The following is a 25,264-nucleotide window of genomic DNA, read 5'->3' on the forward strand; positions in this document are numbered from 1 at the left end:
TTAATTACATATATATATATATATATATTTATTATATCAAAACACAAAAAGGGCAATACATAATTGTATTCCCATTTATTTATGCAATTTTAGAAGACAAAACATGCTGGGCAAAATTATCTCCACTTGTTGACAATTTTGCCCACTTGGTAATTAACTGTTATTTTTGGTTTTATCGTCCTTATCGTACTTTTTGGGCGAAAAAAACTGTTTATGTTTAAACAATAGCATCATTGAGGCATCACAATTATAAAATCAATGAAAAAAACCGGTGGGCAAAATTGTCAACTATTTTCTCAATTTTTCTATTCAATGTGGATTTGGAAATTGGTCTTTGTACAACCATTTTTAATTTACTCACAGAAAATGAATCGATCTTTCAGTTATTAAGGTTTACATTGAATTTATGAAAACCTTGACGCAAGATGACAGGTTTAGGTAAAGATTTTACTATGTTCCAATTAAATACATCAGCAATATCCTCAACTTGAGATCACACAAAGCTCAATTACGTTTGCGTCTCACAAATGATATAACAATATTTAAATTGTGGTTGTTGAAGCGCTGATAACTTATTCGACATAATATTTATCATTTTGCGTATCATCGGCGTTAAACTTTACTAAAACGGAAGCGACTTCTTCACCGTTATTAATTTCAAGCGGATCAGACACTGTTTTTTCGTTTTCCTCGGCCGAAGATTCGGAGGCACGTTGTTTATATTCGTCGTAAGGACTTATGATGAATGTCTCGAAATCTTAATTCTTATTTGTTAAATCTTTGGCGAAAAATCTGATATATGGGCCAGTTTGAACAAAACAACCCGTTACCTCGTTTAAAATCATCTTATTGCCATTTACTTCATTTTCATTTATATCTTCTACTTTATTTTTTTCTACTTTTTTGGATAATGTTTTTTCAATGTAGTATGTAGCAACAACCCTAGACGTAGGCAAAATTGTCAAAACACTAGCTAACAAATCTAAGACAATTTGCCCACTTAAATATCTATTGTGTTTGTTCAAATAGATATACAGAAATACGTTCTAAGCCTCTTTATTATGTGTGCAATGAAATATATAAAACTTACTTGCCTCCTTTCAACACAAACTCCGCAACAACAAAAGTTTTGACAATATTTGTAGATATACACAAACAGACCTTCAAGTTTAACTTCAAATTTCAAGTGATCAACTGAAGCTGGCGGTAAACTAAATATTTAGTTTTGCCATGGAACTATCAAAATATACTTACCAAATGTAGTTTTTATGATACCAGTAACTTTTCTTACTTTAAAACTTGATTTTGTTAAGGATTTCGGCAGTGGGCAAAATTGTCATGTTTGACGGTATGTAAAGCGACGATGAAATAGAGTGGAGAAGAGGGATTTTCATAATGTAGTTGACCGAACCAAAATTTTGATATGATAATAACATTAACATAATTAAAGGTACATAAACTTATAACACAATGACAAATGTTTCATTTTATTGTGTTTCAAAAAGTATTTTTGAAAGTCACTAAATTTTGTATAAAAAATATCTAAACGGGGACAAAGTAAGTTAAATATGGAGTAACTACGATAAATAAACGAGTTTTGAACATTATTTTTTGGGCAATGGATTATAAAAAAATAAAAAATTAACTTGTCGTGTTGACTTTACGGGACAGTTTATTAAAATACGGTCTTAGAGATAAAGACTATTGATAAAATTGTTAAAATTTTTGAAGAGTAAAGACAGTTAAAAAATGCTCCTATGTTTAGTAAGGAAAGTAAAACTATGAAAAGAAGAAGAGTCTTCGTAAGAGACAAAATAAATTTGACATTTACGACCCAGAAGTTTAAGGAATCTATTCTATATCATATTTGGTTGTGAAGTATTATAAATTGTATATCGAGGATTCCAAACAACAGAAGCAAACTCAAGATTCAAGATGGCTGCGAACGTAAGCATTATATAAAATTTTGAGTGATGCGGTTATTTTAAATGGTTTAGTGGTGCGTATAATCAAGCCTTAATGTTTTCCTTATTCCGTTAGAAAGATAACAAAATATTTTTACAAAGATTTTCAGGGTCATTCTGATAGGTAGATACTTTTTTGCATTATTAGGGATATTTTTAATTTATTTCTTGCCTGAAAATTTTCAAATAAAAACGTTGCGTAGCCTGTTAAAGAGAAAATTTAAATTCTCAAGATAGAAGACAGATTTTTTTTTCTGAGATTTTTGCAACCACTCCGAATAAAAACCTGAAATTCAGACGGCAAACTCTAGTTATCAGTTATCATCGATGCTTTTTTTAGAACGTCGTATGAGAGTGTTACTATTGTTATATTTACGTAGATAGGTATATGAACGTTATTATTATTATTTAAAAATATAGCCGGAGTTCCAATGTAAAGATATTTCTTTCTCTACCTAAGTTTATCCATCTCTGTTAACTCACATATACATAATACTGTTAAGAACCAAACACACATTTTCCTTCGCTTTATCTAACATGCAAATAACTAAATCAATACACCACGAAGTAGCAATGAATATATTTGGTATTGGTTTATGCACCACAAGATTCAGTTATGATAATTTGTCACGCATTCAATTAGTCAAAAGCAGTCTAGAATTTTAATCGCATTTTTCTTGCAATGGTAATGTCTATCAATAGAACCGCCATGCCAATAGACAATAGACACCTCCATTATAGAGATTTACCACAAACAATTTCGTACATCGTTCCACTCTCTATTATCTAATTATTCGAATCTAGGTTCACAGGAAGTAGGCATTGTCTCGAGCGATCAGTGAGTAAAAAGTTTCGGCCGCAAACTAAATAATTTGCTTCAATAGTGACCCAGTGGCACAGAAGACGGTCAGTGAACAACTTTAAACCAGTTGCACTCCGTGCGAAAAAAAGTCGTCATGGTGAATTCTTTAATTATTTTACAACTCTGTTGGTGTATCAGAACAAACGATAGATGTTTTATTTTCCCAAGAAAAATTCTCTTTAAAGTATTTACTTATTGCTGTTATTTAAACACAGTATCAAATTTTTATCATTATTTTTTTGAATTTGAATTAAACATAAACGATCCGGTATTTTCTGTGACGGAATAAAATTAACAGTACGAATTTCTACGCCACAACTTGAAAGTGAGTTTGTTTTTACATGATACGAGTATAGTAATAAAATGAAAAAAGCTGTAAAACTTTGCCAGAAATAAATGACTTTTTAAGTTTATAATAAAAAGTAAATCTTTATAGAATCTAACAAGAATCTAAATTACATAAAAATGTATCGTGTTCCAATACGTTGATGGTTTTAACAAACGGAGAAGATTTCCAGCCCCCAGGGGTGGTACTCTAAATCTTCACTACCTCCTAGAGAGTGATTACTTTGGGTATTTTAATTTTTTGCATGCGTTTACACTTAGCTTCGTATCTGGCCACACTGATAATTAAATGTCAAATTAATATGAACACGTGAAATCAAACATGATAATTTTAATTGTGAACATTATTGCCACTTTAAGCGCTACCCTAAACACTTAAAAATGTTGGATTGAACAAACCACATTCGTTTTTTTAACAGTTTTATACATAATTTGGCATTTAATCACCAGTGTGGCCATTATATGAAGCAAAGTGTCGTGGCATTAAAAAAATAAAAAACCCAAACTAACCAATCTCTAGGGCAGAGTTCCTAACCCCAAGCCTGCGGGCACTATGGCGCCCGCGGAACGATTCGCATGTGCCCGCCACTATTCGACAGAGACAGAATTTTTTCATAAACATTGATTAAAAGTGTGAATTATTTTTATTTATTTGTCAGAGTTTTAATTTTTTCGTATGTTTGCGATATTGTATGTATGAGTGGTTTCTTTGCTGAGAGTACTTGTTGCAACTTGTCTAGCGGCGAGCCAGACTGCACTCTTCACGCTAGCCTGGAACGGGGAGTGCTATTTGCACATCACTCCTTGTACACGCAGAAAACCCGAAGTGAACGAACGCCACGAACTGAGCCGAGCCTGAGCATTTCCCACATATGAAGAAAATGCTAGGTAACAAAAAATTAAACGGGTCATTATTTATTAGGCATCTTCAAGTGTTAAAAAAACCGTTTGAAAATAATTTTTTTTCACCACGCCTAAAATTATTTTTTTTTGATTTGTTTTTTTAATTTTTTAATTATTATTTATTCATACAAATACATATTCATTAAATCTGCATTAAGATATGATACTGTAAATATGAATAATAAGCATTTTTTTCTAATGTGTCGAAAATAAATAAATTGTTGGAGGTTTTATGTGAGAAACATTTAAAATAATGTATTAAAAACTTTTGTATTTTATTTTTTACATAATATAAACGCGTAAAGGCCCCTTTGAACACGATAAATTATAATATAGTGAAACATTTGTCAGTGTGTAATAAGTTTATGTTCCTTTAATTATGTTTATTTTATTATAATATCAAAATTTTGAATTGGTCAACTATATTATGAAAATCCCTCTCCTTCACTCCTCCACTCTATTTCCTCATCCCTTAACCTTCTTAAGAGCTCTTTTTTTTCCAGGTGTTTTATATAGTATATTATTTTTCTCTTTACTGTGTAACATGTTCTCTCATTATATTTGTGAAAAACTTTAACTGGATGTATGTACTATTTTTTATATTTTGTATTCTTATATAACAACTGTTGTTTTTCCTTAATAAATAAATATAAAAATAAAATAGCTTGTATTTCTATTATTATACATAATATTAAATGTATAATAATTATCATTTTCCTTCCCGCACCCATAAGGCACTTGATTGGTAAACCAAGTGCAGCGTATTTCGATCAACTGTTACATTAGGGGAAGGTGATCAGTCTTGTCCTTCTGGTGCCAGTACATGAACAATACCTCAGAGCAATAATGCGCCAATCTATAGAAAAGCCCTATCACTATGTTTCATAGAACGCATGCGATGCTGGTTAGCAAAATATTGGCGGCCATTTTGTTTGATTGACAACATAGGTATAACGGTTCAATAGGATGATTTTATCGCTGTGCTTGGCTTTGTTTGTAAATAACTTTGATATTTACGTTATAATAAATAAAAATAGACTATAGTGAATTGCAGTATGTTTGGTTGCAGCAGTAGGAGCGTCGAAGGTGTTAAAGGAGTCAGTTTTTACAGATAATTGATTTCGAATATTTTTCACTAATTAAAATGTTTTTTGGCATTTATTGTCCCGGTACGTGTATTATGTTGCTTAGAAACTTTCCTTGTATCAACATATTTACTTCAAGTATTATTTTTTTCTCAATTTAAAGGATACATTTGTGAATTAAAGTATGTTTATTGTTGATAATGACAGTTGATTACGGGCAATATGTCGGGGCCGCGCTAGGCATCCATATAAAGCTTGAGTCTTTATAGAGTAGAGATCGATTCAAATATCAAAAATAGCATTGTTAACCTTGAAATTGCATCTAAAATGACGTGTCCAAATTTCAGGCCGCTACTACTCGCCGTTTCGGAGATGTGACGGACAAACAAACAAGCTGAACACAGGACTTTGGTTTCATGGAGTTACGATTTATGTCTATGATTTATGTCTCAATAAATGTAGCATAAGTATATTGTGAATAAAATGAAGAAATAAATAAAAAAATAAACGCACACATGTATTTTCAGTTTTATTAAATAAATATAGGCGAATTATAGAAAAATAAATTGGATTAACCCTGCAATAATAAATACACAGGTACATATTAAAAATTATTTACAATGCAAATTAATATCCATTTGGCAATTCTCGACTTGAATACGGCCCATTGTTTTGCTGCGAACTGTAGCTAACTTAATACCCAATAGTCATAGAATGGTTATCGTATGTTTGGACTCCTCTATAGGTTGTTGCTTTGCATACTCTGAGAACAATACAATATTGTAGCAACTTTTTATCAATATTCCCGTCCACCCTCCCAGAAGTCGGTAGGCAAACACGGCAACCACTTCGTAACTTCGACTCTCACCTAAGAGCAGCCATCGAGTCAAAAAAACTCGTCCAAGGTTCTGGTTTAATTTTACTCACAGAACTGGATTCTTCATCTTCCCGGACACAGAAAAATAGTATACTACGATTATTTACCAACGACGATTTGGTACTTGAAAAACAGTCTCGGGAAACTTAATTGATGAAATTAGATGCACCCACTCTCTCTTAACTCAGCCCGGTGCCCTCGCGCCTTGGTCCGACTGAATAAAGACACCTCTTCAAATTAATGGCCTAAAGTTGTAATATCTGTATCAACCGGAGAATCTAAACTAAAAATAATTCAAATAATTACGATTCGGTCATTGTACGAGTACGTGAACTTAATATATTTATTTTTTAAGATCCTTATGACTTTTTAATTTGTTTTTACCAAGTATTTTTTTTTGATACATTTTTTACTTTATTTTTTAGTATTTTAGTTTTTTCTTTTTCTACTCGGTATTTTGCTATGTTTTTTTTAATGTGCTTTTTGCTATACACATACATTCATTTTTTTTACTATGAATTTTAATATGTTTCTTACTATGTATTCTGTTTTTATTTCGCATTTTATTGAGTCTTAAAATATTTTTATACACATATTTATATACTTTTAATGTTTTTTACTATGTTTTTACTACGTTTTTACTGTCTTTATTACATTTTTCACCATGTTTTTACTCCATTTTTTACTTTGTTTTTCACTTTGTCGTCTATCTTTATAACTGTTTCCATATATTGATTACTGTTTTTTATATTTTTTTGACTGTCTTAGAACGAGGTAAATAACCCTAGTTAGACACTCAAAGCAACTTTGTAATAATTATCATTTTGTGTATGTAATATAGTATGATTATAAATAATAAATACATGGACGTAAATATATTACATAAGTAAATATTTTGATCAACAGTGTCTTGAGCATGTCCAAATGTTTGTAAACAGGCTGAATTTCCTCCCTAGCGAGTTATTTAGATTTAATTTGTTGCAACAGAGAAGGAAAACATTTTTGAGAAGGGTATATGGAAGTCTAGGTAATTACAGGTTTTATGACCTGGCATTGGCTAGTTCAAGTTGACACTTCACACACTGTGTAACATTCACCATTCTGCCTATGTTTAAACATCCACATTTCCTTGACCCTTCCTTCTGTTGACTTTCGCGAAGGAAAATAGCTGAAACTTTTATTATGAGGGTAAGATTCATTCAGATACCAACAATATTTTCAGTTTGTCAAAAAATCTCAAAAACTATTCTACGCTTGCAAGGTTGAGTAAATAACTTTAGAAGTACGTATTATTTATTTGTTTTTGGTAGTCCAATCACTAAAACGTACGTATAAAATGCATATACCGAATATTATGTGAATTAAATTATAAAATATTTATATTTATAAAATTGATAAAACGGAGCAGATGATTAAGTTACACTACATTTGATGTAACAATGTAGTATCCTATGCACCATCGGATACGGATAAGGGAATGAAGATGATAACAATCAATAGCTTAAATACGTACTTCATGTGTAAATTGGCAAAATACAAATGGACAAAAAATTTTTTTTTTCTTTGAAATGGTATTTTCAGGTATAGGGCGGGTTTACAAGCACTGAAATAAAATGAAAGGTTTTTGAGATATGGGAAAAAGTCGACAAATTGGGTAGTCGGTGATAAAAATGAAATTAGATGTTAATTAATATGCACAACCTTCGATAGAAGCGTAAAATTAAGAATAGTCCAGAAGGAGCGTAGAATCATATTTGAATACATTGGACTGTGTCCGAAAACCCCCTACTTTGCCCCACTTTCACCGCGGGAAGTCGTCGTGTAATGTTGCCAGATCGTGAAAAATATAATCATAACACAAACGTAAGCAAAAAAAGCAATTTGTTAATTTCTCGAAATTTTTATTATACACGCGAAACATTGATTGACACAACATAGTATATAAGTAAAGGGTCATCAAATAAGAGTAATTTAATTAATGAATTTTGAACGTAAAAATAAACCAAATTTTATTTTACATAAAACGGATATTTTTATATCATGTTAAATAATATTTTACATTTGACGGTTAAATGTTCACCACGGCGTTGTTTCACCCGAGAGGTCCAATTTTCATTAGTTCTCTCATTAGATGAGCAATGTAGCGAAAAAAAATTTACTACCCTTGCAACACTAACAAAATGTCCATTTTATTTGACAATCTGACAGATAAAAAAAAATCAATTTTTAAGTAACGCATTTGCTACTTAAACATTCGTTTGCTTATTACACATGGAATGTGATACCATCCTGTTTCTTTAAGATCCTAGCAGTATTTCTACACTTTGAAAGGACACAACACGGCATAATTAAATTAAAATCAGGAGTTGGGTGCTGAGCGACGCCTACCAAGAAACTAATGGGTCAAAACGTAAACCTACTTATTTGTGAGTAGTTTAGTCGCCTTCTGTTTGATGTGCGTATGCGGTTTCTGGACTATTCTTAATTCTATGGAAAGAAGAAAGGGTTAGGCCGTAAAATAGTTAAAGGAAAATTAGGTTTTAGACATCTAGACGTAACTCGTGCGTGTCTAGAAAGCCGCGCTTTCATAAGGCCTTAAGAAAGTATTTGCCCACTAATTGTTCTATAGACAGTATAGTGAAAGAAAGAAAAGCTGTCTAAGTATATATTATTTCAGTGTCAACTATTTTCTTCCGTATTTTAGTTCTTAGTTAAACTTTCACGCACTGATAATACTAATCCCTTTTACCTTTTTGCGTACGTGCTCGTACCTATTACTCCCTACCACTACTACGACTCCAAGTGCTACCTATTACCTAGTACCTAGAGGTAAATAGGCAAATCTGCCGCTACTTTCTTTTTGGTATATAAGAAATAATTAAGTACAGCTTTCGTGCCAACATAGTAGTTCACAACTTGCGGTTTATTATTTATTTTATACGCTCCATTAAAAACGTAAAAGCCAGCTGTTTGAATTATAGCAGAATTATATTTTTTTTAGTAATTACAAGAATAAAATAAAGTATTACGTTAAGCATTATCGCCACGACATATTTTACGAATTTATCTTGTTCACAAAAAAGACAATTCACAATCCCTAATATATAATACAAATAATATTATACGAATCTATGAAATATTTTAATGGTTTTTAATTGCACGTAGGAGAATTAATAAACATAATTAAGGAAAACACCATTTTCCTTTATGTCTAAGAATATTAATTTTATGTTTTGACAATATTGATAACATTATTCATGGATTTTAGGTTATCCTTTTTTAAGCTGATGAAAAGTAAAAAAAAACAAAAACCCGTATGCATTGGCATTGTTCAGGTGACGTTATGTATTCTTTGTAAATATTAATGTTTAAGTATACTTCATTATAATCTAATAATTTTCATCAAATTATAATGTTTGTTTAGTTAGTTATTTCTGCATAATTAAGTAGTTCTAAGTTTTTTAATAATGGTCTTCCAATATTGGTATAGAATTACTTATAATTATTTTAAACACAAAAAACCTCCATATTAGAACAGGCTGAGCCATGTTAGATGGATACTAATCTAACCAAAGGACACACCATATACATGTTAAAATACTTTAGTGTTATATAGATTCCCTGGTAATAAAAATATACGTCATCAATTTATAAATAAATAAAATATATTGAAAAAAAGTTGACAACGCTGCTATGGATATGAGGATTAATGAGGTCACAAAAACTGATCAAATCAAAACACAGATAGGTGTTAGACAAGTAGACACAAAATCGCCAAAGCTCTTTACACTATGACATGTACATGGGTCACCTCATATTCGCAAATGACATAGTGGTCATAAGTCATAAGTAAAGACATGGATGAAATGGGCGAAATGATTATCGAACTATATGAGGCTTCAAAAAGGATTGGAAAGACATTATCATTAACAGTAATAATATCGAAGTGGTTAATGAATATATATATATATATTTATGAATAGATCAAAGTCAAACTTAGTAAAGATAACCACAGCGGAGTTACAAACAAGAATATGGCAAGCTTAAGTATATTTTTGAAAATAAACAAGTCCCAGTATGCTCAAAAAGACAAGTCTATGAATCGTGTATATTGCCAGTGAAGACACACGGGCTAGAAACCATATCTGCGACACAGAAAAGTAGTCAGAAACTAAAATGCACACAACAATCCATGGAAAGACATGCTATCATGATACCGAGCTCGGTGTCTGCCTAAGAGACAGAATAAGACATAAGACGCTGAACCGGAGTCGTAGATATCACGGATCGTGCAGCAAAATTAAAATGGCAGTGGGCAGGACACTTTGCGTGGCAAAATGATGGTAGGTAATAAAGTGTAAATAATAAAGTGTATAGAATAATAATGTAAATATTAACGGTAACTGCAAAAGTCAAGTATCTAGGGCACATACTGACTGATGATTGTAAAGATGATCAGGACGTCAGGAGAGACAGACAAGAACCATCAATGGGCCATCAGGGCCTCTATACCAGTGAGATACTTGTTTCAGTGCAGTGACGAAGTGAAGAAAATCATCTTTACATCGTATTTGACGTCCATGTATACAGCAGAACTATGGAAAAATTATACGCAAGCAGCATGAAATAAATTAAGGGTCACGTATAATAATTCATACAAGCAATTATTCGGACTGCCTAGGTACTGCAATGTCTCCGAAATGTTTACAGCTGGACGGGTAAACACCTTCGCTGCACTACTTCGCCAAAGAGCCTTGAGTCTATGGAAACGCTTGAAAAGCTCTAATAACGCGCTTCTCTAAGCCACTGCAGGATGAATCCACTCATCCTTGTTCGAGCGATGGCGGGATATGCTAAGACCACCATAAGTGCTTAAAGTATAAATTATTGTTTTATATGGTAGAATCGGCTCTGCACTATGTAGCCATTTTACTGGAATAAAAAAAAAGTGGTTACCGTAAGCAAACAAAAGAGGTGTTGGAAAGCCGCAAAAATGATGGGTTGACGACATTGCCCCGATAGTCGGGTAAAACTTGGATGATAAAAGCGGGTGATCTGGAGGAATATAGACGTTTGGAAAAGACCTTTATCCAATAGTGGAGAGAACAAGGATGAAGAAGAAGAAGAAGAAGAAGAAGAAGATTGAAAAAAGATAAATTTTAGATATTTACATTTACGGATATTTTAACTGTGTTAATTTATGTTTTTTTTTTCTTGAATAATATAAATACGTTCTTTTTAAATCGTCAAAAAAAAGTTCGACATTATTTTATTCTTAAATCCAATAAATTTCTAATATGGGTTGTCCTTGGGTTGACCCACTTTTACTATTTTATAATGTACATAAATTACAAAGGTACAAAAAAGTCATTCCACTTCGAGTTTATTCCATAAATAGCTCTCGAGACCAAATCAATACAACATAAATAACGCAATTTATGCCTTTTAATAAAGCATAGTTCCTAAGTACGGTTATAAAAACTAAAACGCTTTGATAGTTCATTTACAGCGTTATAAAAAAATATAAAGACATTGAGTCAAGAAATGAACAATCTATTTCTAAGTCTGAAAATTGACAAAATTAATTGAAATAGTAGTGAAAAATATATTTTATGTAGATAAATATTATATTATAAAATGTTGTTGATAAAACCAACTGGTCCAAGAAGAAGAATAAATAATTAAACAACGTTTTCAGGCATTACCTAGTATGTAGGCGAAATAATTTAGTCAGATGAATCTCACCCGTAACAATAAAAGTTTCTTTCTATTTCCTTCTGTGACTCATCCGAAAACCAATGTCCACTGTCACCAGACCTACTATCGTCCAAAAACAGTACAGAAGGTGAATCATGAACTTCCTGTACGTAAACAACGAAATAAACAAAACATCCAAAACAATTATTATCTAGCACGGATGTCAAATTGCCGACAGAAAGGGAAATATGAGATGACATCAATTCCCCACTCGGAAGTCAAAAGGAAACTATGGACAACTGCTTTAAAAGCAGTAGCACCCTTAGGTACCATCAGTCGAGTAGTTGATTATAGTTTAGTTCCGAAATGAAGTAGTTTAATACTTATTTATTGTGTATGCAGACAATTGGTAGAATTCCATTTTTAATTTGGTAATGTATCCAAAATAAAACAAGTTTATTGGTTTATAATTCTACTTTATTTTTATAAAATATTCAAAGGGTATATTGTGACGCGTTTCGCCTTGTTAGGACATTTTCAAACAAACTAACTTAAATATTTACAAAGTTTCCTTATATACTAAAAATAATTGCTATTTTATGTTTGTGGATTTCTATACAAGCCAAAATAAGTAGAGTAATTAAAATTAAATTAGGGTATACTGAGTATATTAGAGGAATATTTTGGTTATATTGGGGAAAAAACCTTCCATTATTTAAAAATATTTGTAAGGGTATGACTTAAGAATTAATATAATATTTATAAAAATACTGATTTAATTTATACAGGTTTATTTTGAAAATAAATTTTTAACTCTACATTGGTGTTTTACACAGGTTTCATTAATGTTTAATGTCAACTAAGGTAAAAATACATTCAGATTTTATAATATTATTTCATTTTAATTTAATTGATTGGGAACATGACAAGTTTTTATATATTTAGTAGGTATATAATAAACTATAATACCCTTTGTATACCCTTTGTACCCTTTGTAAATATAATACCCTTTGTATATTTTATAAAAAATAAAGTAGAATTATAATCCAATAAACTTGTTTTATTTTTGATACATTACCAAATGTAGTAGCCGTTTCTCTCGCGCATTATATCCAAAGTCTGCATTTTATTCAATATGTGATAAACACACATCGAAGCATCAACGTAATTTTCTTCTGTCATCTCCAACTGATGTAGGATCTCCTTTCTATTAATAAGAAAAAATTCTAGAAAAATCATAAATGTGCAAATATGATTTTTTGTTCAATATTCAATATTTTTTCTCTATTAGGAACCAACACGGTGCTAACTTTACGGGTCGACCGTGACACTCGTCACCAGCGTCACTAGTCACCAGTAACCATGTGGCGTGAACTTGGTGTGACTTCCTCACGGATTTGGTTTCCACCATTGAGAGGGACAATGGATGCACCAGCTTTAGCTACGCACTTTGTCTCGAGTAAAGAATACCGGTTCGTATTGTTGAATAGTAGAAAACTCAGTTTAAATAATAAAAGGTAAACAAACGTAGCCGATTTCCAGAGCTAAGTTAATAAAAGATTAATGAAATTAGTATTTAATTACGATTTTCACTTTAAATCATATTTCTATATCTTAAGCTAGTTGGATTCTCATTTTTGAACCCCTATTGGATTAATTTAGGATATCATAATATTTATATTACATCAGATATATTTATATACTTCTATTATAATTTTGTACGCGACAATTCTGTGTTATTGTAATTTTATAATGGTTTTTTTATACATATTTATTAATAAAATTCTTTAGATAATAATTTTAATGCAATAACCCACGGAAGCATTTCCCGAGCATCAGGGTCTCAACGTGTTGTATCAATTAAAAATGGGCTAGATATGTCTTTAAAAAGTTAAAACACGCCAACTACCAACTATCGTTCAAATAGATTTGGCTGAAAGTAAAAAAATAATCAAAACTCCTTGGTATTAATTTTCGTTTCTAGCCATAAAAATTTTCGCCTAAGCAGTCACTAATAGAAATTAATCAATGATTGTGTAGCTATTGTGCAATACTTTAAATCATATTACATTTTGAATCTTCGACAGTAGCATATCAACGATAGGTTTTCTTAATTCGAAAGTAAGAAATAGGTGAGTTCATAGAAAAAATGTAAAAAATCACCTGGCCAATTTAATAGGTCACATTTGACATTTGTCGGTTTTAGCTTCATAGTGAGGTGACCTGCTTAAAAACATCGATTAAAGTTAATGAATCGATTCGGACTTCGAACATAATATATGCGAATTGAATTCAGTTACTATGAAAAAGTACTTATAGGTACTGTAATTTTAAAAAAAAAATCATAAGTTGAATCCCTGTCCTAATATTATTTTCTATCGTAAATTTAAGGAACAAAATAAGATAAGTACATAATTTAACAAAACTATAAACATTCGATTTTTCTGGGTAACATCACTAGTGTTTAAAAAGAAAAAGGGTTCACTGATGCAACATTGTAACGACGTTTAGAACAGAAAAAGTTTATTATGTTTAGAATGGTTTATTAGTGAAAGTAAATCGTAAAATTACCTTCTTTTGTCATTATTACAATAAATATGTAATCGTAATTGAAAAAAGTGAAGCAATTGTGCGGTTCTTAATTCGAAAAAATAAATAATATTTTATTACCGCCCTTACAAGGTTATGTTGTTTAATTTTGATGGAGTGTCAAATGTGACCTATTAAATTGGCCCGACCATAAGTACATATTTTTTACTTCAAGTTTTTTATAATATTGTCGTTTTATTCGGGTGAAAACGGGGGCTATGTATAGCGTGTGAGCTCGCCAATATATGACAGTAAAAAATTTATTATCTTTGAATTTCCTAGAGTTTTAACCATCGAAAAAAAAGAAGATTGCAAATAAAATCAACAGACAATGGAAATTTGATGTGTATTATTTTAATAGTTTGTTTATAACAGAAAAATACATAGAGAAATATCCTTTTTTTTTGTAATAAAAACAGTCTAGTAAATTCAAATAAATAAAAATACGCTTTATATTAACAATATTAATTAAAATGCAAAAATAACATTGAATACTTGAAAAATAAATATTACTGAGTGTTACAAACATAATTTAAAAAACGGATAGCGATTGAAAGTAAAAACTATCTTTAGTTTAATTCTTATAGCGATAAATACATAAACATTATAAAACAGGAGTTATACAAATACAAAAATAATATTGTAACTAGGCGGCTACCTACACGGTTAAATTTCGAAACACCACGCAATTTCTTATCTCGGCTACGCTATGTAAAATGAAAAAAAATATTTAAATTAATAATTTCATCACGTCATGAAGTCGCCCCTGGGTAGCGCCTGCTAACGTCAATCAACAAAAACATCCTCGTTTTAATTACAATATTTCGGCTACGCCATGAATCTCTTTTTTTAAATAATTTCTCACGTCACAAAGTCGCCCCTGGGTAGCGCCTGCTAACGTCAATCAACAAAAATATCCTCGTTTTTATTACAGTATTTCGGCTACGCCATGAATTTCTTATACTACTGACATCATTTACAAAAACATAATTATTTGTGCTTTTTTCAGGTACGCAACATTTTTTTTAAATACACCTACCTAACCGATAAAATACTATTAGTAATTAAACCAAGGTGTGCTTTAAAGTTCCGTATGGCCAAATAATATTATTTATTATTAGAATATTATTGACATGTAGTTCAAGCATTGCTGCATTCACGTTGCTTTACTTCTGAGAGCTCAACTGCTATGTTTTTCTATGGTTATGTTAATGTCATCTGTCATGTATTGGCGAGCTCACAGGCTATACTTACGCCCATTATCGATATATAAGAAATATACTGCTTTGAGAATTTCATGGTTTCAATATATGGTTAGAAAATTGTGAAGGCTCAACTATGTAGATATAAATTATGCTACTCTTTAGGTGTATTGTAACTCACTATTGTTTTGTTAATTAGAAGTACTCCACTGCTTTCTTTTTACAAACATCAAGAATCGTAACTTTAAATATACACATCAAAATAAAACAGCACTATATCACACCCGTATCTTTGAGTGCGATTGTAATTGACACTATAACATTAATTGTATGGTTAAAAGATAGGGGTAATTTCAAACGACAACTTTCATTTACGAAGAAGTTGTTTGATTCATACGCCCATTCTTTTAGTTTTTTTTTCATTATTAAAGTATTACAAAATTCGGGACTACTTATCACAGATGCTTGGTGTCAGTCCAACTCAGTAACTACTAGTTTTTTTTAACATATCGTCGTAATCGTAAAACGACGACGGATGTGCAAAAAATGCGACATTAATTATCTTATATATTTGATCTTGAAGAGGTTTTATAAAGGCTTTATATTACAGGTTTAAAAAAATACGTTTATATATTTTATAACTAACTTTTTTCTTTCTAAATGATTCTTTTCCCCTCTGCCAAGGATCCTCAGAACAGTGAACGAAATCTCACTAAACGGTACTATCGGTGTGTTCCTACAGCAAGGGCAGGCATTTAAGAAGCAAGCGGTGTTGTTTCTCCTGACTCGCGATGACACACTTGCCATGTCCGTCTAGATTATGCCATATTTATACCTTCTGTAAATTTAAATAGATTTAAGACGTTGAGATTAAGTATTACTCATTAATGCCAATCTATTAGGGCTTACTAAAGCCTTTTGATTAGCCTAAAAATAAAAAAAGAACTAAAGTTTCAAAGGATACTTTTGTAGTTATTGAGTTGTGAGGTGAAGTGTCCAAAAAGTATATAAACCGCTTTCACGTAAAGTTGAAGAAGATAACATGCGTCATTGTTTCATGATCATGAGGAATTATGCGTTACGATTTTACGATGTATTATTTATTAATTTTGTTATTTTTTAGGCCATATTTTGATTCTTTTTTAGCAATTGATTTTCAAAATGAAAACTTTTAGTATCGGCTTTGAAAAAGTCAAATTGAATTTGAAAGCCGAAAAATGATCATGTTGCCCAAAAAAACAACACAAAAGAAAACATAATAATTACGACGTCGCACAAAAAATAATAAAAGTATTTGTCAACTTAAATAATTAATAAACAGAGGAAAAAATAAACAGAACAATTGTAAAAAAGAAATGTGGCATTAAAAAATATTTGATATTATAATTAATTTAATGACTTAAAAACAAGCTACGGAAATAATAAATCCCCTAAAGATATTAGAAACAAAAGTAGTCTCGTCAGGTATAGAGCATAATTTGTTTATGCACTTTACAAAAAAACACTTATTAACAAATGCCCAATGTATGTAGAGTTACCTACACAGTTGATCATTACATAGTACATAATGAGGACAGAAAATATCCTATATTCCTGCGTGAAAAATTTCAACGCTTCTCAGTTCATGGTTTACCTCTTCGTTCTAATTCTCAAGGCATTCTCTTAATACCCATCCACAATTCCTCTTTCTTCTCTAACTCATATAGTGTCCATTCGGCTCGACTGTGGAATCATCTCCCATCCACCATCAAAGATGTTACTACATTATCTCTGTTTAAATCACGTCTGAAGAAACATCTCCTTTCTCTTCCTTAATCTCTCCTCCTTTCCTTTTTCCTCTTTTTTCCTTTTTCCCATTGAGTAAGTTTTGATTTAAGGTAATTTTTAAACAAATACGTTTGTTTCTATTTTTATATATCTTTAGCTTTTTAATCTTTTTTTTTTATTGAATATGTTCTGTAACTTGAATTATAAAAATAAAACTTTTATTTTATTTGTTGGTTGGAAGAAATTGCCATTTGGCAATAAGCCCGCCAATGTACAAATGACATTAAATAAATTAATTTAAAAAAAATACTGCACAAAAATACATTACTTCGATAATGTTATTATTCTCTGTTGAAGGACCCACACAAAAAAACTAGTTTGAATCTAAACAAATAGGTGTTATCAAAAATCTCAATCAGATGAAAAACATAATATTGTTTTAAAGCAAGAATACGTACTTAAGAACTGTACATTAAAGAATGATATTATATGGTATCAGACACATAAATTATATTATGTAAGATTATCAAGTAAAACGACAAAGATTATTGGAGAAACCCCCTATTTTTCTATATTATAATACCACTAATAACACCGCCCTATACATTCATTTAGAATATGATTTTTGCGTAAATACTGAGCAGGTGAAAAAGATAAAAAAAAATATCCTTCAACTCAGATAACCAAAACAAATAATACGACATGCTTTGTATACTATTTGTACGTGACAACACGAAAATGTAGGAAAATGTATGCTGTTATTATCAATATTTTCTCTCAAACATTTCATTAGACTTACCGATAGACATTTTGCTCGATAAGCTCGTTCAACAGACACAAATCACCACAATTGATAAAGAATAGCCACCAAACTGGTGTACTCCCGACGTCATCTATTAAAATATTAACTCATTGAATTGTACAGTGCTCACTCACTCATTAATCGTAGAACTTAACGAGAATAAATTAATTACAGTAATGTTTGTATCGATTTAGATACCTTTTGACAGATAAAATATATTTCCCGCCGAGTCGACACGATCGTCACTTGTTATTTTTCAAAAGATTCGGTACAGAATGGCTCTTGTTCGTTTAAATTTGGAATCACACCCTCGCGCCAGCAAGATGTCTGATCGGCTGCATAGTGAAAAGGATCACTCGGGCGAGCCTGGCAAACAGTACTTAGCACTTAGTCAGTAATCCGTGAAAAATTTACTTCCACAGTACAACTGCCACCCTCTTTTTGTTGATTCTCGTTATTTTAACGTCCACGGTTCGGGATACCAGATTTGGTGGTCCTGAGAGGGAGCAAGCCCTCCCTTATTTTGCTCGGGAGGATCGATATTTGGCGGTTGGTTCCGCGTAACTTTGTACGGACGTTGAAATGCAACTTCGTACACAGCGCTTGACACGCGCGTTGAAGTTTCGTTCTATCGGATAAATTAATTTATTATGAGGGGGAATGAGGAAGTCACTATATTGCGTGACGTCACTCGATTATCTTTTTTCTACTAGAAAAATTCGCAAAAGAATTTAAAAAATATGTTTTACGCGACTATTTATTTGTTATATTGGAATACCTATATGACATTGCTAGAAGACAATGCACTACACCAGTGTTTCTAAATTATGATTAATTTATGATTTTCCTAAAGGCGAGTTGAATCGAAAAAACGATGACTCATTTTTATTTTCCATGTAACTCATTTTTAGCATTTTATTAATTTTGGTCGACTGAAAATTATACTTTATGTATTTTTTAGTGTGCGCCCGAGCGGATAAAAAATAGACGAGCGTTTTCGACTCGACGGCAGGTCGGAGGCTGAGGATCGCAGGTAAAAACCTGAAAAAGAAAATCGAGTGGAGATTAGTTCGCATCTTGGTGTAGTGGTTAGTGTTTTTTTTTTTACTAATGAAGAAATATTTATGTTCTTATGATTTACATAATTATTTCAATTAAGGGGGCCATTTTCAACGAGTTGTAAATATCTCACTATTAGGAAATGGGAACCAAGTTGTGGTAGAGTGGGTTGCGAACCTCGGACCTCTGACCCGTGAGTCCGCGACACTAGCCACGGGACCGCAACCCGGTTCAAATGTATTCACCTACCATGCTTAAGGTCCCGAGTTCGACTTACGGGAGGGTCAACATGAAGTATTTGTCCCTTGATTGGCACCTGATGTCTACGTTGCCAGGAATCAAACCAGGAACCTCAATCATGATTCATGATAAGCGAACGAGGCTTTACAATACACTATATTTATGGAATACATGACATATTTATTTATGCCTTATTAAGTTAGTTCATAACATGTTAAGAAGTAATTTAAACTTTGATATCATTACAATTTCAAAATTTCCCACGAACATATTTTTTCAAAATAATTTTAAACATTTTAGAGCACTTCATATCTTTTATTTCTTTAGGGTTTTGTAATTGTAAATTGTACATTTTTTTTTGTACACTTTTACTCATTGTAAATTGTACATTTTTAATCCCTTGCATATACAATGAGTTTTAAAACTCTGTTTTTCTCCTCATTGGTAATCTTTTTTTATCCCCAATTTCGTATGCACTGTATAACATCGTTGGTTAAATTTGATTATAATAGTTTTTTTTTAATTTTTCTTTTTAATTATTTTTTATTTTAATTTTATTTCATTGGAAAGCCAATAGACATTTATAAATTTATAAGATACAATTATACCATAAATACATATCATAAAGTCCAATTAGAGGCTTCCACATAATATTGATATTGTAAATGTTGTCACATAAAAATTATACATAACATAAAATAACTAATCATACAAAACTCATAATATTACTAGAAATGTAAATGTAAATACATACTATTAAAAATATATCTACTTTTGAATATTGGTCACACAGTTGCACATTATAATAAATAATACAACTATAGTTGACCATACAGTGTACATTTATAATGTGCCTACATACAGAACTGCACATAACCCGCATAATATAGGCTGCGGATTCAAGGCGCAACATCATAACTTGAATTATTTTTGGAAATTTCACTTTTATAGGAAGGTAAAGATATGTTATTAATATCAAGACAATTTAATTTCTGATTACACATATTGCAGATTCTATTTACAAATTAATTTTGAAAAGATTTAGTGGAACATTTAGTATTGCTTCACTCTGAAAAAGCTAATTTCTTTGTGTATTATTTCTACATTAGAATATATATTTCTTTTGATTATAATTCTCTTTGCCTTGTTTCGAAGAATTAGTATGTTTTTAATTTGCCCTCCATCACATAAAAAATGAATTGTTATTTTTATGTGGGCATATATTATACCCTTAGATAATACACGACAGATAGCTGACTTAATGTTTTTAATGTCATTGCTACCTGCCCTTATTTACTTGATATAATTAATTTTCATGTACCCTTTAAACGTACCAGTCACACAAAATTGTTTTACTGTGCTGCCGTAAATACTAATGCAGCAAAAAATTCACGCGTACATAGAATTTGCAATTTGTATAATAACATTATTGGAGCCAATGCGAACGATATAATTTTCAACTTGAATTTTAATAAATTTAAAAAGGAAATAACGACAGCACACAGGCAGCATCGTTGAAGGTAAGTAATGAAAGTCAAATGCAATACTATTTTTTTTTCATTTTTATTTTAAATTTACAAAGGCATAATGCATACTAAAACATTTAATTTTTTGTTTTTCAAATTCGATCTCCCGTTATAAACTTATGATATATTATGTACATTGTTCTACTACTACTACTACTACCATCACGCCATTTTCCCGTAGGGGGAGGCAGAAAGAATAGACTACCACACACGTCTATCCTGGCATACATTCCTAGCTTCTTCCACATTCATACATCTTGTCATACATGCCCTTCGGTTCTGTCTGCTTTTGACATGACCAGACTTAAGGTTTTGGTTTATCTGATCATGCCACGTCTTCCTTGGTCGTCTTCGTCTCACGTTGCCGTTCATTTTCGCCATATGTACTTGTTTTATCATTCTTTCATCGTCCATTCGTTCTACGTGACCAATCCATCTCAGATACACTTTCTTGATCTTATCAATTATACTTGACTCAGATTTACACTCTCGCCTGATTTCATCATTCGTAACCCTGTCATACATTGATATTCCATACATTCGTCTAAGAGATCGCATTTCAACCGCGTTCACTCGGCTTTCACCCTTCCTCTGCCAGTTCCATGTTTTACTTCCATACATAAGTGTCGGGACTAAGACTTCGTTGTGCACTGCCAGTTTAGCTTCGATTGACATGTTTTTATTAGAAATTACTGTTCTTAATGCTCCGTTCATTTTGTTGCCCGCATTCACTCTTCTTTCAACGTCTTTTTCTACTCTTCCATCTCTTGAAAACATGCATCCTTGATACACAAATTCTTCTACTTGCTCTACGTGTACATTTTTAATTATAAGTTAAAAATAATTTTTAGTTTTAGTATAAAGTATCTATTATATTATAACTGTATCATTGTGTATATTGACTGTAGATTTCAATAAATAAAAAAATACAATAAAATAAAAAATGATTGTTTTATACAGAAGAACACTACTCTTTATCTCAATTATATTTGAAGAAGTAGGGTTTTTGAGGGTGTTGGTTGGAGTCCCTACCCCAGTTAGAGGTTGACAGAGAAGACACGAAATGCGTATCTATTACACGGTGAATAAGATACAGCACTTGCTAGTGTAGCGCGAGCGTAGCTGCGATGATGGGTTGAAAAGACTGCACCTGATGCACCATGATGGAATTAAGTGACTTCGTCGAGCTGGACTGACTGAACTAAACTTGTTGGGCTGACTGACTGGCGTTGCCACACCCTGAGGTCTTTTTATAGGCGACGTTCCTTTGTAGTTCATTTCTTCATGGTATGGACGATGAGAATGTACTGCAGAACGATGATCCCGATTTCATGCCCAGTGATATTGGATTCTACAGAAAATGATGACATTGCTTTCTCCGGTCATCACACTATTTCAAGTGAAACGTTTAAGTACGTGTGTGTCGTCGATAATGGACTATGAATCCCACATATTTCTTAATATTCCCATAATTAAAAAACAAAAAGTTGCATATTATCTAAGATATTCCGAGATACTTTATTTTATCCACATAATCAAATTTTTACATGCCATCGAGTCAAAAACACTCGTCCAGGGTTCCAGTCCGATAAAAGTGTATTAGTTTCCTTATCTATATTTTTATCAAAACCTTTTTCATTGATTATGTTGTGTTTTTTTTTCAATGAATCAACAGAATTGAAGAAGGTAGGCACCTAATTAAAACCATCTCAGAGAGGCGAGCTCGATGGATCGGCCACATTATGCGGGTCACGACATCATAGAGGGAATGGCTGAGGGAACAAATTATAAAGGTCGCCCCCGACGGGAATATTTGGAGCAAGTGTGCGAAGATTTAAACTGCGCCTCATATGTCGAGCTGAAGAGGGCTGCAGAAAATAGAGACCAATGGAGGACGAGATGCAGGACTTTGCTGCAAACCAATCCCCAGAATTGAGACTGCGAAGAAGATTTTTCAATATGGGCTTTAAATATGCGTCTCGGCGGCTTCCGTGGTTAATGACTAAGACACTCGTTTCAGGCGCGGAAGGTTCCGGGTTCGATTCCCGGTGAGAATACAAATATTTAATGTGATTTTTCTCAAGCCTGGTTTTTCTATTTCAATTAATTTATTTTATAAACGTTTATGTACATTACAAAATAGTTCAATGCATACATAAAAGGAAAAAAATAATACTAAAATTTAATTATACAAAAATGGTAAAATAAAAATACCCAGCAATTATAGAGAAAGAATGCTATCCTCTCTGAACTTTTTTTTACTAATATGAAAGATGTCGATATCCGAAGAGATACGGTTGAATAAAGACATTGCTCTTCCTACTGGCATTACCATCTATGGTGTAATTGGGCCTCCTGGCCTGCAGTGGTGCAAAAATAAAAATAAGGAATGCGTCGCAAACAATTTGAGAAGCATTTACCTAGAATCGAAAATATTTTTTGATTTAATATATTCAATTCTTGCACTGGTAAGTGACTACTATTTAAAGCAACTAAAGGTACATCCACGGTAATTATAGGGTGGGCCTTAACTGTATACCTAGTTTCAATTACCAAAAAATAAATAATTGTAGAACTTTCAAATGTTTTATTTATATTTACAGTAATTACAATAAATGGGTATTTTAATAATATCTAAGTTTTAAAAATTATATTGCCTAAGTGAGTTCCACCAGCTTGTTGACATTGTTTAAAGCGGATTCGCAAATTCTCAAAAACCACGTTAAAAAGTTGCCCGTGGGATGGCGTTAATTTCCCGGACAATGTTTTATTTTAACTGATTTATTGTTGTTGGATTGTCTTCATAGACTCAATTACACGGGCTGAGATCCGGGGTCCGTGGGGGCCACTCAATATCTCCTCCTCGGAGATGAGTTTTCCGGGGAACATCTCCTTCAAACGGCCGAAGATCGGTATCATTCGGCTTCAATTCTTGCATCAGTTGAATTTTATAGGCTTTTAGATGTAAATCATTGCGTAAAATTCTTTGTAAATCCTCTTGTTGTTTAAGGTTTGGCTTCTCTTGCTAGTTAATTGTTGCGGATTTTCCCTTACTGATTTACTAACACGCTGAATAACTTCTGGTATCCTCGCGGACTTCGGGTGACCTTCATGCATTATTCTTACAGTAGAGCCGGTTGTCTCAAACATTTTGATCCATTCCCGAATAGACTTTGCGCTCGGTGCTTGTCTAATGTCTCGTAAACCGAAGTGAGAGCCGTACATTTGTCTCGAAATCGTCACGGAATAATTGTTTACAGAATATGCGCGAACACAAGATGGGCGTTGCTTTCCCGTGAATGGCTTTATGCGAATGGCTTTATAACGCTACCCTTCGCACCGCGCTAGCTCTGCGTATTTAAAAAAAATGACGGAACATCCGCGAACACAGTTAAAGCCCACCCTGTATGAACGAATAATCGTAGAGGGAAATCACATCACATATTTGGCACCCGGTAACACGGAATGCATAATTTATTTTCTAAATCATAATATTATCTTGATTGACGCCAGTATGTTAGCAAAATAATCGATGCAAAACGCGTCCAAATTCTGCATTTAATAATAATAATAATTACTGAAATATTAACGTAGGTACATTTTCATTCCACAAAAGTATTTCCATGGCTAAACATCAAATTTTATCACACACAAAATATTTTTTTTAAAAAAACGGATTGCGGTCTCGTGGCAGTGTCGCAAATTCACAGATCGAATCAAATTCAAATTCGAGGCTTAAACCTCGCTTTGAATGTGGAATAAAAAAATGATCAAGATACGCTGTGATTGGTGTACCAATGCAGTGCCCTATGCACCATTATGGGCAGAAAGGGAATGATGATAATGATGATGCTTCGCCACAACTCGACTTGGTAATACACCCTTCAAAATTTCGAAACGTCTATAAAGACTAACACACTACAACAGGGATGGAAAACACCTTACAGAAGGGAAACATGGAAGTCTAGGCATTTACAGGGCTCATGACCTGTCATTGACTGGTTTATGTGGCCACTTACACACTGCATAACATTCACTATTTTGCTGATGAATTTGAGAAAAAAATGTGAAAAAATTAGTTCAAAATACATGTAACAGTTTTATGCAATTTTCCCCCTGCTAAAATTGATGGAGGTAACCGACTTTGTAACTAGTACCCTCAAATATAACATGACATCAAAATACTTAAACTACTTAAATACTAAAAAAAATCGTAAAAAACATATACGCCAAGTAAAAAAAAGAGCGATGTAAAATATTGTTGTTTTTAATTAAAATTTTGAGTCGTTTTCGAATCCGTGAAAAAAACCCATGTAAAAAGAGGTTTTAAGTTTTACGCAATTTCG

The 25,264-nt window shown here is 32.1% G+C and overlaps 1 protein-coding gene across 1 annotated transcript in view; it reads right to left on the minus strand.

The window, feature by feature from the left end:
* Positions 1 to 18,231, minus strand: part of Septin4 (septin 4) — a 42,666-nt gene extending 24,435 nt beyond the window's left edge. The window contains exon 1 of the mRNA XM_088234316.1: positions 18,091 to 18,231. Within this exon, the coding sequence (XP_088090442.1) occupies positions 18,091 to 18,100 (10 nt within the window). The 5' untranslated portion in view covers positions 18,101 to 18,231. The remainder of the gene's footprint in view (positions 1 to 18,090) is intronic.
* Between the last annotated feature and the right edge of the window lie 7,033 nt (positions 18,232 to 25,264).

This window comes from Micrasema longulum, unplaced genomic scaffold, assembly GCF_059751315.1.
Source record: "Micrasema longulum isolate JH-2025_06_02 unplaced genomic scaffold, ASM5975131v1 h1tg001225l, whole genome shotgun sequence".
Taxonomy (NCBI): domain Eukaryota; kingdom Metazoa; phylum Arthropoda; class Insecta; order Trichoptera; family Brachycentridae; genus Micrasema; species Micrasema longulum.